The sequence below is a fragment of the Aricia agestis genome, chromosome 22 (assembly GCF_905147365.1).
Source record: "Aricia agestis chromosome 22, ilAriAges1.1, whole genome shotgun sequence".
NCBI classification, from domain to species: Eukaryota; Metazoa; Arthropoda; class Insecta; order Lepidoptera; family Lycaenidae; genus Aricia; species Aricia agestis.
The window spans coordinates 5,761,689-5,782,950 of NC_056427.1; the positions used below are offsets into that span (position 1 = coordinate 5,761,689).

The 21,262-nt window shown below is 36.2% G+C and overlaps 1 protein-coding gene across 1 annotated transcript in view; it reads left to right on the forward strand.

Moving 5' to 3' along the window:
* The first annotated feature begins 496 nt into the window (after positions 1 to 496).
* LOC121738080 overlaps positions 497 to 21,262 on the forward strand; it is an 89,047-nt gene continuing 68,281 nt past the window's right edge. Inside the window, exon 1 of the mRNA XM_042129914.1 lies at positions 497 to 979. Within this exon, the coding sequence (XP_041985848.1) occupies positions 928 to 979 (52 nt within the window). The 5' untranslated portion in view covers positions 497 to 927. The remainder of the gene's footprint in view (positions 980 to 21,262) is intronic.

The following is a 21,262-nucleotide window of genomic DNA, read 5'->3' on the forward strand; positions in this document are numbered from 1 at the left end:
ATTTAAAAATTGTGGACCACATACAGTCTGTCAAAAAAGTCATGAAATTAAAAAGTGGCAACATCGTAGTGTCATCCCTTTTTTCTTAGATTGATTTGAAAGGGATGACACTACGATGTTGCCACTTTTTAATTTCATCACTTTTTTGACAGACTGTACATAAACGCTATTGGCATATTGGCGATTTGTGTCCAGAAAGCAGACTCCAGAAGTCCTAGGAGTTAGGACTGCTGCAAACTGTGCAAAGTGCAAACCACTTCAGCAATGATGTATTTTTTTTTTGATGTAGTAACCCTTAGGAGCAAAGATCTTGTGTCCAGCTTATAAAAAAAACTGATGTCAATGTGTCAAATGTCATCATCATCAGCACGTCAGTGATCAGCTGATTTTGTTTACAAATTCCACCATACAATAATGAAAAATCTTGCATTAAAATTGTATGGTGTGAAAATATTACTTGTTTCCAATAATAAAAGCAGATTTTCATCTTTATTGTATTACTTAGCTCCACGTTCAGTGTTTCTTATTTTCCGGATTCCCGAACTTCGTATCATAATATTATTATTAGGAACAAACGCACCACTCACAAGATTTTAATACGAATTTAACAGGCAAGTATAGACCCGAGAGTCGAGACTCGAGACCATTACTCTCTGAACGTGAATGCATCTCGGAATTTCCATGAAAATAATCCTTAAATAATGGACATTAGGTTCTGTGAAAGGTAAATAAACACTGAATGAACTGTAGAAGCGAGGAGGGAGAGGGAACATGAGTGCCACTGCAGAGTGTTGCATTAAAACTTTTTCATTCACCGCGCTGCGTTCCAAAGAGCGGTCGCGTCGCGTCGTCTACTATTGTTTATCAACAAAATAGTGTTATGTGAAGTGCAAATAAACATGTACAGATAGCGTTCAATGTGTAAAGATGGATGGGAATGCTGATTCGGACCATTCTATGACTTGGGAGGACTTTTTCGGTATGTAGGAATCCTAAAATTAAACATTAGTTTTAAGTTGGTTTAAAGTTAGAACTCATATTGACCGGACATGGAACTTTCAAGTTTCGAAATTTGTTTTTTTTTAATTAAATCTTGATTGCGAAGTTATTTGCCACAGGGTAAAGTTTTTCTATTACTTGGAAGTAACAGATTTCCTGATTTTCCCGTGTCTAATACGGGATTGGACAGGTTTCTCTTCATATGGCATTCACTGGTTCAATGCCTGGGCTTTTTACCACCCACTGCTTACAAGTTAGAATACATTACGCGTACAAAACTTAACTTATTTCCTATGACAAAAAACATTAAGTATTGAAGTAATTTATAATAAAAAACCGCATGTCAATTGTCATTATATAGCCTGGAGACAGACAGACAGACGGACAGACATCGAAGTCTCAGTAATAGGGTCCCGTTTTTACCCTTTGGGTACGGAAACCTAAAATTATTACTATTTAGTATTTTCACTTGAAAAGTGCAGCACGATACGTAAGTACTTACATACTTATTAAAAATATATTGTAGCGGAAACAATATTGTAAAATTGTAAAGCGTATAATACTATGTCTGTGTGTTACCTTTTCACGCCTAAAAAGCTGAACCGATTTCAATGGAATTTTGCATGGCTATTTCCTAAAAGTTTGGGACTCGAAAGTCCCCGAATGACCTAACGTAATCTTAGATAATTTAATACTATTATCTCGCTAATTAATAATTATCAATCTCAGGGGCAATATATATCTATATCCTCAAAATGTATAATTATCAGTTTACTTCGCAATCAAGTATTTGTACTTGATGCAAACTTGACGCAAAGTTCTTTACCAACTTGCAAAAAAAAAACGAGGCTCTACATCACAGTCGATTTCCGTTGTAGGTATACGCCTAGTTTTATGTTTAATTGGCACGCGTTAAGCAATAGATCCAAGGTCAAATTTCCGATGATTCAAGCAAACGCCTTTGAATAACATTCAATAAAGAAATTGTCCACGTTTTGTAATTCGAATCTATCAAAACGCCATTTTGAAATGTTGGCTGTTTTTTTTCTAAAGTACGGGTGCTGGATAGACAGAGATTCGGTCGTTGACCTATAATAGCTTGTCTTTATCACACAAACTGGCATCTGTAATAACGCGAATGTGTGCGTATAAACGAGATACCAATACAAATTACAATTTTTTTATTGTGCGTAAAAGAGACAAGAAGTGTTAGGATAGACGTTTTTCTCTCTGTCCCTTATTTAGAACAGTAATTTTCAACCTGTAAGTCGCGACCCTCTGATGGAACCTATCTTAAGTTAATTGACGTTTTTCTATTATCTATCAGTTAGAATGTTGAAATCGTTCAAACAATCTTGACGTGTGTGTAACTGTGTCTTGCGAGTTGCGCACCACATTGGCCGACTAAAAACTCAGACAAGCAATTTAGCGATATTCGTCAATGATTGCCCACGTTTGACGTTGATTGTGCATGCTAGAGGGCTTATTCATCATGCAATGCGGATTGCGGAGAGATGTTTATGGATTTCTGAAACATCAGTTCTCTACATAATATAATTTTGCTGGCTGCGCGTATATTATCCATCGCAATTTTTCTCCGCCGTGGGCTATGAGTGGCAACTGGCAGGATATTTTAAGGCACAGAATACAAAATATTGTTACTGCCTGATTTTTTTTTACCCTACGGCCTACGGCAACAAGTAATGTTCACTTTATGCACGACATATGATTTTAAAACTTTGCGCGCTAAATTATATAACTTGTAGTCTTTTAAAATATATATTCCTATCTTATCTTTAATCTAAAACAAAGTTTCATGCCATAGGTACAATAATAGAGTGTATCTAAGCTCTACCTTTGTCATGCTCATGTTAGACAAACAAAGGATATTACGAACCTGTAAATATTTGCCAATCATCGGAGTCGATTATGCGTATTGCGTACTATAGACAGCTATGCAATCAGGGTAACAACTAACAAGCATGGTTATTTATCATGGCCCAATGTAGAGCTCAAAGGGGGATATAGACGCTATTAACCGATTATGATGATGATTATGATGTATGAATGAGGAAAGATTCAAAATAATAAAAACATTTTGATTAATGAAAGTAAATTCAAGTGTCCATTGAGTCGTTTCCCTCCTTATGCGTTCTCGTCGCCGGAAGTTCCATTTTTTAAAATTCGTAAGTTATAGCACCTTTTATGGCTGCAACATAATAAACGGAAGTGATTATATTTAAATTATATTCTATTGGGTGTTGACGTTTGCTTTTAATAACGTTAGTGAAAGTAGAGAAAAAAAAAATTGAAATTCCATGCAATGGATAATTATTATTAAAAATAATATAATTTATTATTTACTCCGAGCTTACGCTAATTGAAATGCGGCTTTATTGTCATTGTTTGTTAAGTGGCTCTTGCAATTTATCAGATAAAGACAGCAACATGTAAGCTTACAGTAAAAAAAAATATTAATAAGGGGAGACTTAGACTGGATTGCACCAACTAACTTTAACTTTAACTGTAACTTTAACTTTGACTACAGTGCAAAATGTCAAATCTTTGGGTAAAGTTAAAAATGGACGCCATCAAGACGCCATATTTAACTATAACCATAGAGCTCGACAAGGTTTTAAATGCATGTGACGAAAAAAGGAACTAACGCTGTCATCATACAAAAACCGCCATTTTTGACAGTTCTCCTTTACCAGCAGCGCTCCCGCCCACGCGCATTTATAACCTTGTTGGATCAGCTGTCATCTGTCAATTTCTCCGGGCAAAGTTAAGGGTAAAGTTAAAGTTAAATTTACCTTAACTATAACCATAACTTTAACTTTACCCACGCCTCTGGTGCGACCAAAGAGTGCATTATATATTATGATCTACCTGTTCACGCTTAAACGGCTGAAGTCTGAACCGATAAAGATGAAATTTGGTATGGATGTAGATTGTAGGTACAATGTACATACTACATACCTACTCAAGAAAGACGGAAAAGACAAAGGAAAATTTACGTTGCGAAGAAATGTACGGTTTTCGCTCAAATGAGTTGCGGGCCTTAGCCATCATCTATAGTTAAAACTTAAAATATTATTATATTTGGACGAAAAAAAATTAAACAGTACGACTTTTTTCCAACTCCCAATGCTGCCAATATTATAATAATCATACTTCCCAGTAGTGCCAACATGATAGTATGCTGGTTTTACTCTCGATAGCTTTCACTAGCTTTCTTATCCTTTGCTATAAAAAGACAATTGCAAATTGTACTTGACAGATGGTCCATTCCGAGTTTAATAATGTTTCTGAGGTTTTGACCGGAGTTTATCTATTAAATAGTGTGTAATGTGTTTCTTGATTTTAACTAAACGCGTTATACAATTAATTTGATACTGGTAATATCTATTATATTGGAGACTTTAAAGACACTCTGTTGCGCCGGTTTTTAACGCACGGGAATATCACATTTTAAAACTATTCCATGTGCTTTTCCGCCTCTCAAAGTATGTATTCTCCATACCAACATCCAAATCGGTTCAGCCGTTTATGCGTGAAGAGGTAACAGACAGACTTTTGCATTACATTTATAATAATATTATTAAGTAGGAAGTAAGGATCTTAAAAAAGCATGTACCTAGTCAGCGGGCTAAAATGGTCGCTTTAAAGAATCATATTATGACTCATTTTTTTAAATCGCAAAATGGCCACTCTGCTTGCAATTCATGTCTAGTAATTAGTACTAATTTGACATTCGTTTGACAGTTTTGACAATTCATTTGCTGAATTGATTGAGAGAAATTGCTAAATGTGCGAGTTTCTTACGCCGGTTCTTCTCGGCGGGGTAGTTCCCGAACCGGTGGTAGGCAACGTAGTTTCTTCGTTCGACTTTCAAAAAGTGTATCATGAAAATAAAATATCATTTTGAATAAAAATATATTTTATTTTATTTTATTTATGACCATTTTAGCCCCGCAGGACTTGCGTGGTTCTATCATTCTTACTATTAACTCTAACTAATTGATTTGAAGAAAAAGTATTTTCTCTATATAGAATAGAAACCGCTAAGAACTCTGGCGCCACGTTTCCCGTCCGACGGCTATTGCAAGATCAAATATTAGATGATTTACTATTTATAGCATTTACCAGTTTAGATTTCAAGTAATCATTGATACGAGTACGCTAACTGGTCGGTACTAATTTTGGTATAGACTGTTCGAATACTAATTTAAACAATGAACGCTATGGCTATATTTATACGTGGGAGAGCCATGCTTCGGCACGAATAGGCCGGGTCGACCGGAGAAATACCACGTTCTCACAGAAAAGCGGCGTGAAACAGCGCTTGCGCTGTGTTTCGCCGAGAGAGTGAGTTTACCGGAGGCGCAATCCTCTACCCTATTCCCTTCCCTACCCTCCCCTTAGGGCATCGAAACCCGGACCCAATTTTCGAAACCCGGGTTTTCGGGTTTTTTTAAACAAAAACCCGGGTACCCGAGTTTTTCGGGTTTTTTCGGGTTTTCTTAAAATTCAAATATTAACGAAGCAAAAATACTTTAAATATGATTTTCAGCGATTGCCAACACCTTTCCAGTAAAATACTATTTAAATACCATAGTGTGCGGTCACATACTTTTAAATACTGTATGCAGCCAAACAGTATTTAAAAGTATCGAGTATAAATTATTACTATTAATTTGACAATATACTATTAATTTAATAACATTTTCAGTTTACGAAACGAAATAAAGATTTGTTGACTTATCATTGATCTTTTGTGACTGTAGATACCTGTGATTGCTTTATAAACGATAAAATTCGGAAAAGTGTTTTAATAATATGTTTTATTAAATATAAAAAATAAGCTAGCATTGTTCCATACACTGTGTTCAAAAATTCCTGACAGGTTTTTAGATATTCCAAAGATACAAATATCCCGAAGACTTTGTTGATGAGTGTATTTTATCACCAACGGTCCTTAGAAGTCAACGTTTTGTCACCTAGTGGCTGACTTGCCCATCATCAAAAGTCTACGGTACTTTCAGCAGACTTAGAACCCTTTGAAGCTGTCCACACTTTATTTTGTAAGCCTTTGATCACATAATAAACAAAACTGTATTCAATCACTGAATGTTGATTGAAAATATAAAATAAGTTTAACAAGACTTGGCTTCTATGAAATTTGAAAACTTTTTGCGAAGGATAGATTATTTGAAGAGACTTGGCTTTTTTACATTGAATAGTTTTGGTAGGTTTTTTAAAATATGTATTATTAAATAAGTAAAAATAAATAATTTGTATGTTAGTTTGTTATAAATACCATTAAATCAGGTCTGGCCTTTAATAATTATCAAAAAAACGAAAAACCCGAAAAGCTCGAAAAACCCGGGTTCCATTTTTGAAACCCGGGTTTTTTCATGATCCCCAAAACCCGGGTTTTCCCGGGTTTTGGGGTTTTCCCGAAACCCGAAAACCCTACCTCCCCTATTCCCTTCCCTTCCCATCCCTACCCTCCCCTATTACCCTATTCCCTCCTCAAAGGCCGGCAACGCACCTGCAGCTCTTCTGATGCTGCGAGTGTCCATGGGCGACGGAAGTTGTTTTCCATCAGGTGACCCGTTTGCTCGTTTGTCTGTCTGTCTGTTACCTCTTCACGCCCAAACTGAAAAGTATGGAGATACTTTGAGTCCCGGGAAAGGACATTTTATCCCAAAAAATGTACGTCGGGCGTCCGGGGAACCGTACAGTAGGTATCCTTTCCCAGTACTCAAATTATCTCCATACCAAAATCGGTTCAGCGGTTTGACCGTGAAGAGGTAACAGACAGACTTTCGCATTTTGAATTAGTAATAGATATAAATTACTTACATATCAATTACTTCTACATAATGCTTAATGATTTATAAATTCCATGTAGTAATTAAAACAATTATTGTAAGTTCTCTTTTAATTATTGTCTACAATGTCATTTGGCATTCTTGTAAAATTATTCCTTGTTTTTTATAATATCCTAGCTACGAATATCCTAGTCCGAATAAACTTATTTAAGGCCATCCCCTGAGCAAACGACCTTGACCATACATTTGCCGCGTTGCCGAGTTCGCACCAAAATCGTATTTTTTTTACTAAATCTTAGTTCAAAATTGACCTAAAACAATTCAAACGGCAAATATGAAATTGTCTCTATTTGCGCGGGCGTGTGTTACAAATAACCGTAATTTTTAAATACTAGGGAGATACTGAAATCCGAATGTATGCTTGAATTTAAATAAATTGGTATTACTTTGGAAGCTGATATCATAAGTATAATAAACAAAAATAGGAAATTAATGACGGAGAAAGGAATGTTCATATGCTGAAAATTAAATAAATAAATAATAATAAATAAATCTTTATTTCTCAATAAAATCACATACAATATTATTATGAGGCATCCCCATTAAGTAAAGCAAATTGTATATAAAATGTAAATTATTGCTGTATTTTTCATTATAATTTTGTAGCTTTCAAATTATGAGTTAATAAGACTCTAAAAACGTAAATTACGGCATCTCGTAGGGGGAGCGTCTTAATGACATGTCGAGGCAAAAAGCGTGTTAAAATGGCCCCCTGAAGTAAGTTTAGTGGTTTAATCGTGATTCGTGAGGTGGAAAGATATTCGCATTTATATTATTAGTACGGCATGGGAAGAGCAACATGTGGCTACTGGCTATACTAATTATTCACATACTATAACTCTATCAATTTTCTGCCCAGTGAGTCGTTTAAATTTCGAACGCTGACTGGTTTCGTATAGAGCGCCCTCTGTTGATAGTCTGTGCACTTTTTTAATTAAACGTCATAACTCATAATAAAATTAAGTGCATGTGTAATATAAATAAATATTATAGTTATTGTTTATTGTACGTAATAATAATAATAATATTTATTCGTAGAATAATATGGACTAACAAATAATTGAAAAAAATGTGTGCTTTTTTTGTATAAAAAAAATGTAATTTATAATAATTGCCATCGATGTAAAAGAAATAGATATAGCGCGTACGTTTTCAGGGCCTTGGCCTGAAATGTCTTTTTTTTATTTAAATACCTACAAAGGATGCAGTTGTATGTCTGTTTGTAACAAAACGCGACGTTTTTTAATCAGCACATGTGTTGACGTCAGCTACTCGGGTATGATAAATGGCTTTATAACGATTCTCTTGTCTGGCTTTTTGCAAAAATAATCTGCTGAACGTTATACTTTTAGCGTGGGAGAGCTATGTTTTGACATAAAGCAGACGCGGCGACTGGAGAGATATCGTGGCTAGACAGAAAACTAGCGTGAAAAACGTTTTGTTTGGGTCCCCAAACGAAGAATTAGACAAATTCAAATTCATTTATTTTTGCGTATGTGTGTGACAGGATTAACTTATTCATGTTGCTGTTGTTTTATAAGACGCGTCTGGAAAGATACCGTGGCAAAAAAAAATAGTATAGAACATAGCCTATTTGCCTAATGTTGTTTTGTTTTTGTTATTTTATATTGTTTTTTTTAATGCAAATAAAGAATTTATAAATAAATAAATAAATAACCTGCAACCACGGTGCAACGCACCAGCAGCTCTTCTAATGTTCTAAAAAGTGTCCATGGGCGACGGTAGTTGCTTTCTATTAGGTGACCCGTTTGCTCAATTGTCCCCTTATTTTATAAAAAAACCTCATTTTAAAAGTTGTTTAAAAATTATATAAAATCGAGTTAATAAACTTCCTCGATTCAGCAGTTCAATGAATGCATGTCGATTTCGGCAGTGGTGACCGCGCACGCGCGACGCCGCAGACGACGTCTAGACGGGGTGGTGTATTGTTGTAAAATAGTAAATCGAAGCGTGTTTGTATGAATTTCATCTTCGTGGCCAAAAAGAGACGAAAATTAGGACGCTATTTTTTTTGGAATAGATTTTTGGTGTAAAATTGGCCATTATCTGAAGCACTCAGAGAGATCAAATAAATACTCAACTTTAATTTAATGAAGATTTTGATAGAATTTGATAGAATATGAATTCTTCATATTATTTTCTATCAAAATCTTAATTAATTAGAAGTGCGGCCGGGCTGGAGGGAAATAATAGTTTTTTTGTGGCTGTCACATTTTAGACATGAAATGCTCAAGTATCGTAACAATTTTAATTAATAAATTTCTACTATTTATGGTCAAGCTATATACTAGAGAACCCGACAGAATATGTTGTCCTATGACCTATCTTAAATATGAACTTTTTGAAATTGCTAAAATCAGGACCGTTAACCGTACAATTAGTTGACGTCTAAAACACCAGAAAAATAATAAATTAGTTATTAGTCTATCCGTTATAAATAGCAAATCTGAACCATACTCGAGTCCACTTGATCGCATGAAAAATTTCATAAAAACCAGTCCATTTATTTTGCTTAATCTAGTTTCAAGGGATACGTTATACGAGCAACTTTAACATGCACTTATATTAAAGTATGTATACCTAATCAAAAAATGTTTTTGCGTGAATGAAATAACAAGCACTCATTACGTCATACATAATAAAAATGTTCGCGTTTATATACTAAGGAAGACTGTAAAAAGAATTTTCTAATTAGACAAAGTTATTTTGTCTCAGAAAATGTCTCAGAAAAATATTATTATAAGACGTGATAACAACTACTGTTTTAGTTTTGCTAGCAAATAAATAAATTTTGATCCCGATAAATGATAGTCAGACTGTCGAGTGACATTTTACAAAGAGTATACAAAAGGTTTTAGACAGTAAACAAAATAATAAAAAAAAAACTATCGAGCAACCACTTGAGTCTTGACTCTTGCGTCTTGAGTCTTGACTGTGTAAGGGTGTTCTGTTTTTGAAAACTCAACGCACGTGGCAGTTATCAAATGCCGCCTAAAGTCGAGTGTTCCGTTTAAAAAAAGAAAAACGTATATGTTTAAAAAAACTCTCGTTCCGTGTCAATCCGCAACAGTTATCGCGCGCTAATGACAAATGTCACACAAACGTCAATTAGCAATATGGCGGGAACGTAAAAAAGTAGAGCAAAAGTTAAAACAAGCCGTGTTTATACTTTTTCGTAGAACCGTCAGCTTCTTATTAGTTTTATCATTTATCAAAAGTTGGAACGGGTTAATTTTTAAAAGGAAGTTTTTTTTCGTCCTACCGATTTTGTTGTCGCCTGCAATATGGTTATTTTTCGGCAAAATCACTTCCTGTGGACTGCAGACGTAACTTAATCAGTGTTTCAAGTTTTTAACCAACTTCCAAAAGGGAGGACGTTATAAATTATTATGTTTTTTTTTTTTTTGTATGTTCAACGATTACTCCGCCGTTTTTGAACCGATTTTCAAAATGTTTTTAAACTTTTATGTAAATTATAGTGTCTTGTGTGGAATAAATCTTAAATAAAATAAAGAACCTTTAAAAAATTAAATAAAATATACTTACCACAAAAAGGCAGAAATTTCGCAACCTCCTAATTACGTAATGTGATGAAAAATAATTTAATTGCTTTTGGTCATATTTTATTTATTTTTTATTTATCGGCCTCCGGAAGCTGTAACGTGGCAGTTTAGTAGCAAGTGTTTTGTTTTAAATAAAAAAACAAACTTGACCTAAGCACTCGTGTTTCTGTTTCAAGGCTCCGGAGTCCCGACGACGAAAACAATCGCGCGTTCATCGACATAGTCTATCTCAAGATATAGTACCTCTAATAACACCTTATACTAACGACATAGAGACTATTATAAGAATCTCCGAGGTGATATAAATCTGGACGATGATTCACGTATTGTATGTTAATTGTACAGTCATGTACTGTATGAGCACTAATATGGATGCCTAATTCTCAGAAACGTATAAACAGTGCTGAAATACCCGCTTTATGTGTAGGAAATGAATGAAAATAATATTTTTTTCAATAATTTGTTTTTTTTTTCGATAAAAAAAACAAGAAAGCAACAACCCTATCGTTGTTAAAAGACGTAGTTTTTTTATTCGTCTTATTCAAGCCGGTCTATTCGTGCCGAAGCATAGTTCTCCCACCTTATCTCCCACATTTTTTTTTAATGAAAGAAGGGGGCAAACGATCAAACGGGTCACCTGATGGAAAGCAACTTTTGTCGCCCATGGACACTCGCAGCATCAGAAGAGCTGCAGGTGCGTTGCCGGCCTTTTAAGAGGGAATAGGGTAATAGGGGAGGGTAGGGATGGGAAGGGAAGGGAATAGGAGAGGATGGGGAAGGGAATTGGACCTCCGGTAAACTCACTCACTCGGCGAAACACAGCGCAAGCGCTGTTTCACGCCGGTTTTCTGTGAGAAGGTGGTATTTCTCCGGTCGAGCCGGTCCATTCGTGCAGAAGCATGGCTCTCCCACGTATTAAAATTAATAAATAATCGAAATCCTTTGCGTGTGACTAAAGCCTCATGATGATTCAAATGCCAAGAATGCGATTCGCGGTCAAGTTTAAAATATGCAAAAAACAGGCGAACTATAATATTGCTCACATGGTGGCCTGTTTTTTTTTTTCTAATTTGTACATAGGTTTTTGCCGATCAGTTACAGCCGTCACAAATTAGTCCAACCGTTTCGGATGTCGGAAAAAATCTTAAGACGTTTGATTAAAAACTTAATGTCGCAAAAAAATAATTGTACCTAAGTGTATTAAGAAATTGAATTTGTAATGTGTTAAAAAAAAGTTTAAAAAATATGCAATAGATATTATAAAAAGCTTAATTTTGAAAGTTTTGGGTATTTTGATTTAAGGGGTACCAGGGTTTTAAAAAGCTTTTGACACCAATTTTATTGACACCGCGCGCTATAAAATGAAGTCCACGCGGACGAAGTCGCGGGCAACAGCTAGTAAATAAATAAATAAAAAAAATTGGATTAAAAGTTAAAACACACCTGCAAGATGTCTTCCATACTAATATTATAAATGCGAAAGTGTGTCTGTCTGTCTGTCTGACACTGTTACCTCCTTTTGCTGAAATTCGGTATGGACATACTTTGAAACCCGTTATACCTTTTATCCCGGAAAATGCAAATGAAAATTCTCCGTTGTTGGGTGACATCTAGTATAATGTGTGATTGGACAAAAATTGGATTAAAACACACCAAGATATTCTTGCTAAGTTGCGTTTAGCCTAATATTTAAGCCACATGGCCCATGACGGGGATTAGAATACCCTTGAACTTGGGGTTCGCGTTTCGGCGGATCAATACTTAACTGCGGGCCACCCCATATAATGGATGCCATTTGCCTGCGTACTGTTATGGATTATGATAAAGGCCATAAATTAATAAATATATAAAGTAGTAACTATGTATTCATTCTTACATGTAAAAAAAATATATATATAACCATAAAAAATATCGTCGCTGCGCGTGCGATACCCCGTATGAGCAGTTGGTAAATACCGCGTAACAGCAAAATGCGCAAAATTGAGATATTCTGCCAGCCGATTCGAAACGCATATTGGCTTATATTAGGCTTCACAGAATTTAAATTATCCAATTAGAAACGTACATTTTGCCATCGAAACAATACCGCGGAACAGTAGGCGGCCGGAAGTTAGAAGCAATTCCGCGTATTTACTACTAAGTGCTAACTAGTGCTAGTGCACTTTAAGTGCTCCCAGAAATAACTATTTTTCTGAGATAAACCACCACGTAAGTATATTTTAATTATTGTTGAATATTGTTCATATGTATTGTATTCATGCTAGAATGTTTCAATTAATTTACCACCATTTCCATTGCTTTGAAGATCAAGAAAGGTTACATGACGTGATCATTATATTTTCACCTTAAAAATGCAGGCGGCAACCAATCGCCACAACTAAATATGATCACCAGGTTGGGGAAGTAGCTCAGTTAAGCTAAAGCTCCCCGGGGATATGGGCGACTAGTTGTGCTAAACCTACCCACTAAAACCACCTGCGAATTTGCCTTCAGCCGTATACGGAGGGATGTTCTGGATTTGTCAAACACAGGGCTCCTTCCATGACCGGACGGTCTTCTCCAAAAGGCAGCACACTACCATCAAAGTAAGAGAACGCTTCGGTAAATAGAGTTCCCTTCGGCGTCGGGACCAGCTAAGCCGGGTAGGTTTCCAGCCTCACCCGGAGCCCCAATTGCATTGAAATTTGGAGATTCGCATAATGATGCTTCTCCACTCCCGATGCGGAACAGAGAATAGCTCATTATCTTTGCTACTCTATGGCCCAACGATCGTATGCCTCGTGACTGCTTTCCTTGCCTTTAAACCCTCCGGAACTCCCACTGCAGGCCGTGACAAAAATCTATGAAAAATTGGGATATCAATTAAAAATTAAGAATAGATAATATTGTTAAATGATTTTGGTAATTAAAACTTCATATTTTTGCTAAGTTACAGTGGAACAAAATATAAAATATTTGATTTTTCTAATAAAAAAGTGCAACCTTTTACTAAATTGTTTCATTTCAAAACCGCGTATCTTTAATATTAAGCCTACTTATTTTGTAACTACTTAATACAAAAACGCGTAAGAGTTTTTGACTTGACTTTACACAAAACCTAAGCCAATTGCGAACAAATTTACGTTACTAACCACTAAAGGAAAGTACAAAGAACTAGCTGTTAAGTTCAGTCACTAATAGGAGTCAAAATAGCTGAGATATTCAGTTTTTTCTTCCTCCTGTAAAATCATCAAAAAGCAGATACGCGGTATTTACCAACTGCTCATACGCGGTATCGCACGCGCAGCGACGATATCGATGGGGAAACTGCTAAATGGCTACGAAATAATCTTCTTACTATCAGTATCCCAAAAACAAAATTACTATTCTTTCATAAGACAAAAGCCACAGCACCGCCAGTTGACCTTGACATAACCTTACACACATGCCTTTCAAACAGCGTTAATTGTAATTGTAGCCTGCTAAGTAAAACATCTAACGTAAAGTATCTTGTGATGAAAAATTTGATTTTAGGGAACATCTGCTGTTTGCTGCTAACATAATTAGAAAACTTATTTACATTTTCAAAAACATGCGAACCTCCGCTTCTTTAAGCTTATTGAAAACTGTGTATGTATCAATCTGCCAGTCTGTAATATCGTACTCTATTCTTATCTGGGGGGGTGCTGCCGCTACAAACATGACAGTTTTGGAGAGAGCTCAGCGTTCAGTTCTAAAAGTTCTTTTAAAAAAACCTATCCGCTTCTCTACTATCAGCCTATACAAAAGCCTTGGGGTTCTTACTGTGCGCGGGCTCTTCATACTTCGTGTAACAGTGAAGGAACACAGCATCCTTCTAAAATCCCCAAACTATGAAACTCTGCGTAAAAAAAGAATCCTAAGATTGCCCCTTCCACAAAATATAAGTTTCAGTTTTGCAAGACAGTTTGGCTTATTCCTCCATCCATTTGTTTATAATAGGGTAAGTCTTAAGTGCCACATCAAGGACCGTCAGGTTGTAGAAGTAAAAAACATTATCACAAAGTGGCTTCTAGCATTAGATTACCGGGAAATTAAACAAAATTTGAAAATTTATTAACTATAATCAACAAACATTCACCCATACACACACACACATCCACATTCCACACCCACCAACCCACCGACACACATACACACACTCACGCATACACACACATAATTATACACTGATACGGCGCACTTAAGCTTATAATTTTTTAACTCTTCCATTTGTAAATTATTAATTCATGTATGTCCATAAGTAAAATAATATATTATGTAACCTTAAGTAAATATTGGGGACCTGCAAGACAGGCTGTGCCTAGTGTAGGACCCAAAGTAGAAACTAATTCTGATAATGTAAAATGGTATGAAATAAATGAATTATGAATTATGAAAATGAATTGTGAATTATGAATATAGCTTTGATGTTTCAGTATAAAAATTATATCCGGCAGAAGTGCAAGGATTTTCGCTGCTTTGTAGAAGGAAAAAGAAAATTACTTTCTATCCTATGCTGCGCTGGCGGTTTTGTCTCCCTCCGTCTTACCAATTTTCGATCAAATCACTGCTGCCTGAGGCATTAACATTTTTTCCCATCCCAAAGTGTTCAAAAACATAGGTTTACCTATTTTTTTCACTCATAACCAAGACCAATCAATAATACAGGAATATTAAGGAAAAATAAAGATTCGGTGACATTGAGTAACTTTGCTTCTACTAGGAGTTTATACGTGGGAGAGCCATGCTTCGGCACGAATGGGCCGGCTCGACCGGAGAAATGCCACGTTCTCACAGAAAATCGGCGTGAAACAGTGCTTGCGCTGTGTTTCGCCGAGTGAGTGAGTTTACCGGAGGCCCAATCCCTTACCCTAATCCCTTCCCTACCCTCCATTATTCCCTTCCCTTCCCATCCCTACCCTCCCCTATTACCCTATTCCCTCTCAAAAGGCCAGCAACGCACCTGCAGCTCTTATGATGCTGCGAGTGTCCATGGGCGACGGAAGTTGCTTTCCATCAGGTGACCCGTTTGCTCGTTTGCCCCCTTATTTCATAAAAAAAAAAAGTTAAAAAATATTCTCTACTTTTTAATTTGGTAGTCGACATTCGTACATAAATAACCATATATTTGAAGGGGGAACAAAAAAAAAGATTCTTAATTCAAATGCATCGGCGCAGCGCCATTTTGTCAATTTCCCGTTTGATATAAATTATTTTTATGGCTCTCATGTTTAACAAACAAAATTATGTTGAATGTAATAAATTATTTATAAAAGCTCCCTTATTTATATAAAACTTAATTAAGAATGTCCCTCGGCCGCGCCTAAAAAACACAATGATGTTATTAGTTCGGCTACGGATTGATTTAGTAGTTTAGTATAACTGCCCTCCCTCTATCTGTGATGTGGTTTAAAAACTAGATTCTCTACTTTTTTTTTCACTTTTGGGTCACACCCTAAAAGTGAAAGTGCTTCGAAGTTATTAACTACTCCGGTAAATTAAAAAAAAGTTTTATTCATATATTAGGAGTATTGTTTTATAGATATACTGTTATTGTTTTTCGTTTGTTACAAGAAATGTGATAATTTATGAAAAACCATTCGACCGATTTTGTGCAAACTTCACATAAACCATCTACTAAATAGTCCGAACAAAGCCTAAACATTTGATTTGGACAGCTGGGTCCGTTCTTGAGTTATAAAATTACAACGAAAAGTGATATTGATTTTCATATGTAACAGAGATAAGATGGCTTAGTTTAAAATTTTCTTAGGTTCTAAAATATGAAAAAAATCCAACACTCAAAACCAATAGTTTTAAAAGCAAGTTTTTTTTAATTACAACAGAAATTACTTTTAATAAGCACTAAGCATAGAATTTATTTAAAACGACTGCAGCTTAGAAATCATTCGTCGCAAACGATTATGCAGTCACTAATCGTGAATACAATTTAGTATTCGCGCTGCATCTATGCTAATACATCTATGACTCACACGATGGGAATTGGGAACCTATGGCAGCCATGTGAACAATTACTAAATAGGGTTCCTTTGTGTAAAATTTGGATGTAGGATTCCGTAGCTTATAAATTTTAATGTAATAGAAGAAAAAACTTTAGTTTTTCCCCTGCAGTATAAACTTCATACCAAATATCGAAATTGGTTTAAGTTAATAAAATGTTACTATGGATTTTATTATCTTATTATGTAACCACACTTCCGTTTAAGCGTAGAGTATATTTTTATAAGTAACTTTTTTATTAAATAAGGAGGCAAACGATCAAACGGGTCACCTGATGGAAAGCAACAACCGTCGCCCATGGACAATCGCAACATTAGAAGAGCTGCAGGTGCGTTGCCGGCCTTTTAAGAAGGAATACGCTTTCTTGAAGGTTTGCAGGTCGCATTGGTCCGGATATACTGCTGGCGACAGTTCGTTCCAGAGTTTTACAATCTCATCTGGCCGTACTGAGACATTTAATGATGATTTAACTTAATTTAATGAAGAGTTTGACAAATAATGTTTGGGATTAATGGCAAAATCTTCATTTAATTACACTTAAGTACCGGGGCTAAAATGGTCACATTTAGCAATTCCTCTCAATCAATTCAGCAAATGAATTGTCAAAACTGTAAAACTGACAAAATATGTCAAATCAGTACAAAAATACAGAAATGAATTGCAGGCACAGTTGCATTTTGCGATGTTAGAAAAATGAATCATATTATGATTCATATCATGATTCTTCAAAGCGACCAAAATACTCCCAAATTAATAATGCGCATGGAAATCTTCGCTAATTGTCGTAATCACGGAAACACCCGAATCTATGAAACGTAAGAGCCCCAAACAATGCACTTGCATTTTGCACCTTGTGCAAAGGAAATAGAAGTAATAACTCACCGGGAAGCCTTCGCGGCGTTACCATGGTAACGTCCAAGCAACGTCAGACGCCTCTACGTCGCTGCAAAGCGCTGTTTTTCTTAAAGTTAAGGTTAAAACAGCGCTTGCAGCGACGTCTTCCGACGCTCGGGATACGACCGTTGACGAAAAATTACGAAAATGTCTATGCGCATTATCTCTTTTGGGAGCACTGTATACTTACAGTGTACCTAGGCAATTACAATTTAATGTTCGTCTCTGAGTTGAGCAGTTACATTCTAACATTATTGCTACGAGCAAATTATTGAAGGCATCTTGTCCAAGGGCCCTGTGGTTTATGGCTAGGAGCGGCCGTAATTACGGTCTCAAGTTCAATGACACATCGATCCCGCCCTTAGCCCTCGGGGGCTATTCTCAGCACTCGAATGTCCCTTCGGGCGCGAAAAAGAAAAAAAAAATATTTGGTAAAACTATGGTAAACTATTCATTTATCATTGAAGAAATTGATTAATAGGCTGTTCAATGTCAGCTGTGATCTGTTGGCTGGTTTTATAACGCGATCAAATTACGTAGGTCCGCCCGCACCTCTGCATGTAAATCAACTTCTCGGATGCCGTAATTTACCGTATTTAGAGCCTTATAAACTCATAATTTGAAGGCTGAAACAAAGTTATAATAAAAATACAGCAATAATCTTCGGTATATCAATATTCCTTTCCAAGTCCTTTCCCCGTTTTAAATTTTCTATTTAGCTTTCAAAGTAATACCAATTTATTAAAATTGAAGCATACTTTCAGCATCTCCCTAGTATTTACAAATTACGTTTATTTAAAACACACGACAATAGATAGACAATTTTATTACAGGCTACATATTCCTCGTTTGAATTTTTTTTAGATCAATTTTGAACTAAGATAGGTAAAAAATATCAACAAAAAATAGGATTTTTGTGCGATCTCGGCAACGCGTCAAGTCAAATGTATGGTCAAGGACCAAGGTCGTTTGCTCGGGGGATGGCCTTAAAAACAATTTTTCAGTAAGCGCCATTAAAATAGTAGTGTTGTCTTAGATCAATATTATAATTTTGTATATAAAAAAAAAAAAAAAACAATTTTCTTAGGTCACTAAAATTTGGCTAATTCAAGAGGAGTCCACAGTCCACACCACCGTTTTTCCATACAAACGTTGTCCCCTGTTTCCTCCATGGATAATGCCGTTAGAGCTATGATTTTTTTCCTGAATATCTATGGCCACAATAAGCATGTCCCTATGTTTTCGTTTTTTTCATAATTTTATTATGTAAAAAGATAAGAACGTCCAAAAACCCAAAAAAATGGCCAGATTTTCCTCTATGTTCAAACACCCAAAAAACAAAACTGGCTAATATATACAAAAAAAATAAAACATAGGAACATTGCTCAAGCCTTGCTTTCTTAATGAAAAAAGTACTTAAATCGGTTAAGTTTTGGAGAAGGAATCAGCGGACAACGAATTGAAGATTTTCTGTTCTTTTATTAGAACTTAATTTGTCATGTTGTCTCTATCGCGTTCTGCGGTGGGAGACTTGAGATTGGTGAGACAGCAATACATTTTCAAATACATATTTTCAATTTCTCTCGCCCCTGGTGTCTTAAGTCTTGAATGATTCATGGTAGTCCAGGGAAGGTTTATATTAGGAAAGTGATACGAAGTTTACCGGGTCATCTACATAGTTGCAAAGAAAGATTTTTGAAACGGAGTTCCTCATCGCGCGTTCGGCGTAAATCTGAAGGCTAGACAGAACGATATTTGACCTTGATTTTTCCTCGACACTTTTTTATTAGTACCTGCATGTTAGGGGCAGAGGGCGTTATTAGTAAGTATTCCCGTGCGTCAAATAAGTACATGGCGTTTTTTAAAAATAAACAGCGACGCGTTGTTAGTATTCCTGGGCGTCAATAGATGGCGTTTTTTAATTTTTTTTATTGAGTGTATAATTATATACAGTGTGTACCAAAAATAAGTGATAATATTTTAGGGTGTGTACGTGTTCCTTGTAGAGAGTTCACTGTGAAAGTAGCAGCTCTGAAAGACGAAAAATTATTTTCACTTTTGTATGGGCAAGGGCCCGAGCGTCACGAGTTTCCCCATACAAAAGTGAAAAAAAATTTTGGTCTTTCAGCGCAGCGCTGAACTTTCACAGTGAACTCTCTACAAGAAACACGTACACACCCTAAAGTATTATCACTTGTTTTTGTTACACCCTGTATACATATGTATTACAGGGTTTTTTAACATTAGAAATAACTTCGTTCCATTGGGGTGTCCCTTGACACCTCTCAAGTTTTTTTCCAACTCTCCCACTAGCAGAAAATGCGATGCATCACTATAAATAGACATTAATCTGTAGGTGGTGATCCAAATTGTGGACAACTGGCATAGAATTAACGGGATATGGAATAGGGTCAGCTAGTCAACATCATCAGTTACAGCGCCTAGTCCGACATTGTGTCCGTCTGTTACTTCTTTAGGCCAAAACCGCTGAACTGATTTGGCTACGGAGATACTTTAGATTCCCGGGATATTTTCATCGCGAAAAATGTACGGTACCCGTGCGATAAACGAATTGTGTCGCAACGGAGTTGTTTCTAAGGAGCATAGAAGTTAATCGATCTAAGCTGATTTAATTTTTTTTTTAATCCTTTAGGCTCTTAAAAGGGCGCTTTTTAGGGTTTATCAGAACTTCGGATAAACCCTACAAAGCGCCCCGTTTCCCTTCGGATTCCGAAGGGAAAAAGTTGTAAAATGTGTGTCCCCCCCCCTTTAATTTCTAAAGTAGGGACATGATAAGTCTAGAAAAAATATATGATGTGCATTACTATTAAAACTACCAACGAAAATTGGTTTGAACGAAAACTAGCAAGTAGTTTTTTTTACACGTCATAAATGGTAAACCATTAACTTTCATTAAATCAACTGAAACATAAAAATAAATCAAAAACCTTTTAATTTCATAAAACATAAACCTTATTGTTGCTGCGGAACCCTTCATGGGCGAGTCCAACTCGCACTTGGCCGGTTTTTATAAAATAAGAGGGCAAACGAGCAAACGGGTCACCTGATGGAAAGTAACTTCCGTCGCCCATGGACACTTTTAAGAGGGAATAGGGTAATAGGGGAGGGTAGTGAAGGGAATAGGAGAGAGTAAGAAAGAAAAAGAAATAAGAAGGGTAGGGAAGGGAAAAGGGTAGGGGATTGGGCCTCCGGTACCTAAACCCACTTACTCGGCGAAACACAGCGCAAGCGCTGTTTCACGCCGGTTTTCTGTGAGCCCGTGGTATTTCTCCGGTAGAGCCGGCCCATTCGTGCCGAAGCATGGCTCTCCCACGTCACAAATGTCTTTCCGTCTTTCTCTCCGTTAGTCTGTCTGTCTGTCTCCAGGCTGTATCTCAAGAACCGCTATAGCTAGACTTCTGTTTTCACAATAAGTATATCTGTTGCCGCTATAAACTGTGGTATAAAAGTAAAAAAGTACTGAAAACAAAATAAAATTAATATATAAGGGGGTTCCTTACAACAAACGTGGTTTTTATATTGATTTAGGGGGGTTGGGGGCTACCATATTACAAAGAAAAAACTGGTTTTGACCTATCTTTGCATAACGGCACAGAAGTCAGAACCAGTCGTGGACGAGTCCAAGTCGCACTTGACCTATTTATTAAGCTATCCTTTAAGCTCACAAAACATGCTCAAAAATTATTAACGTATCCCTCGGTGACCGTACATCGTTAGTCGTTACCGCCATTGTCCAGCGCATTATGCAAGTCGACCCACGCTACTTTCACCTTCTCTTGTGGTCTATCAAATAACATTGATACCGGGTACTAAATACCTTAATATACGTAGGTAGGTACTAGGTAG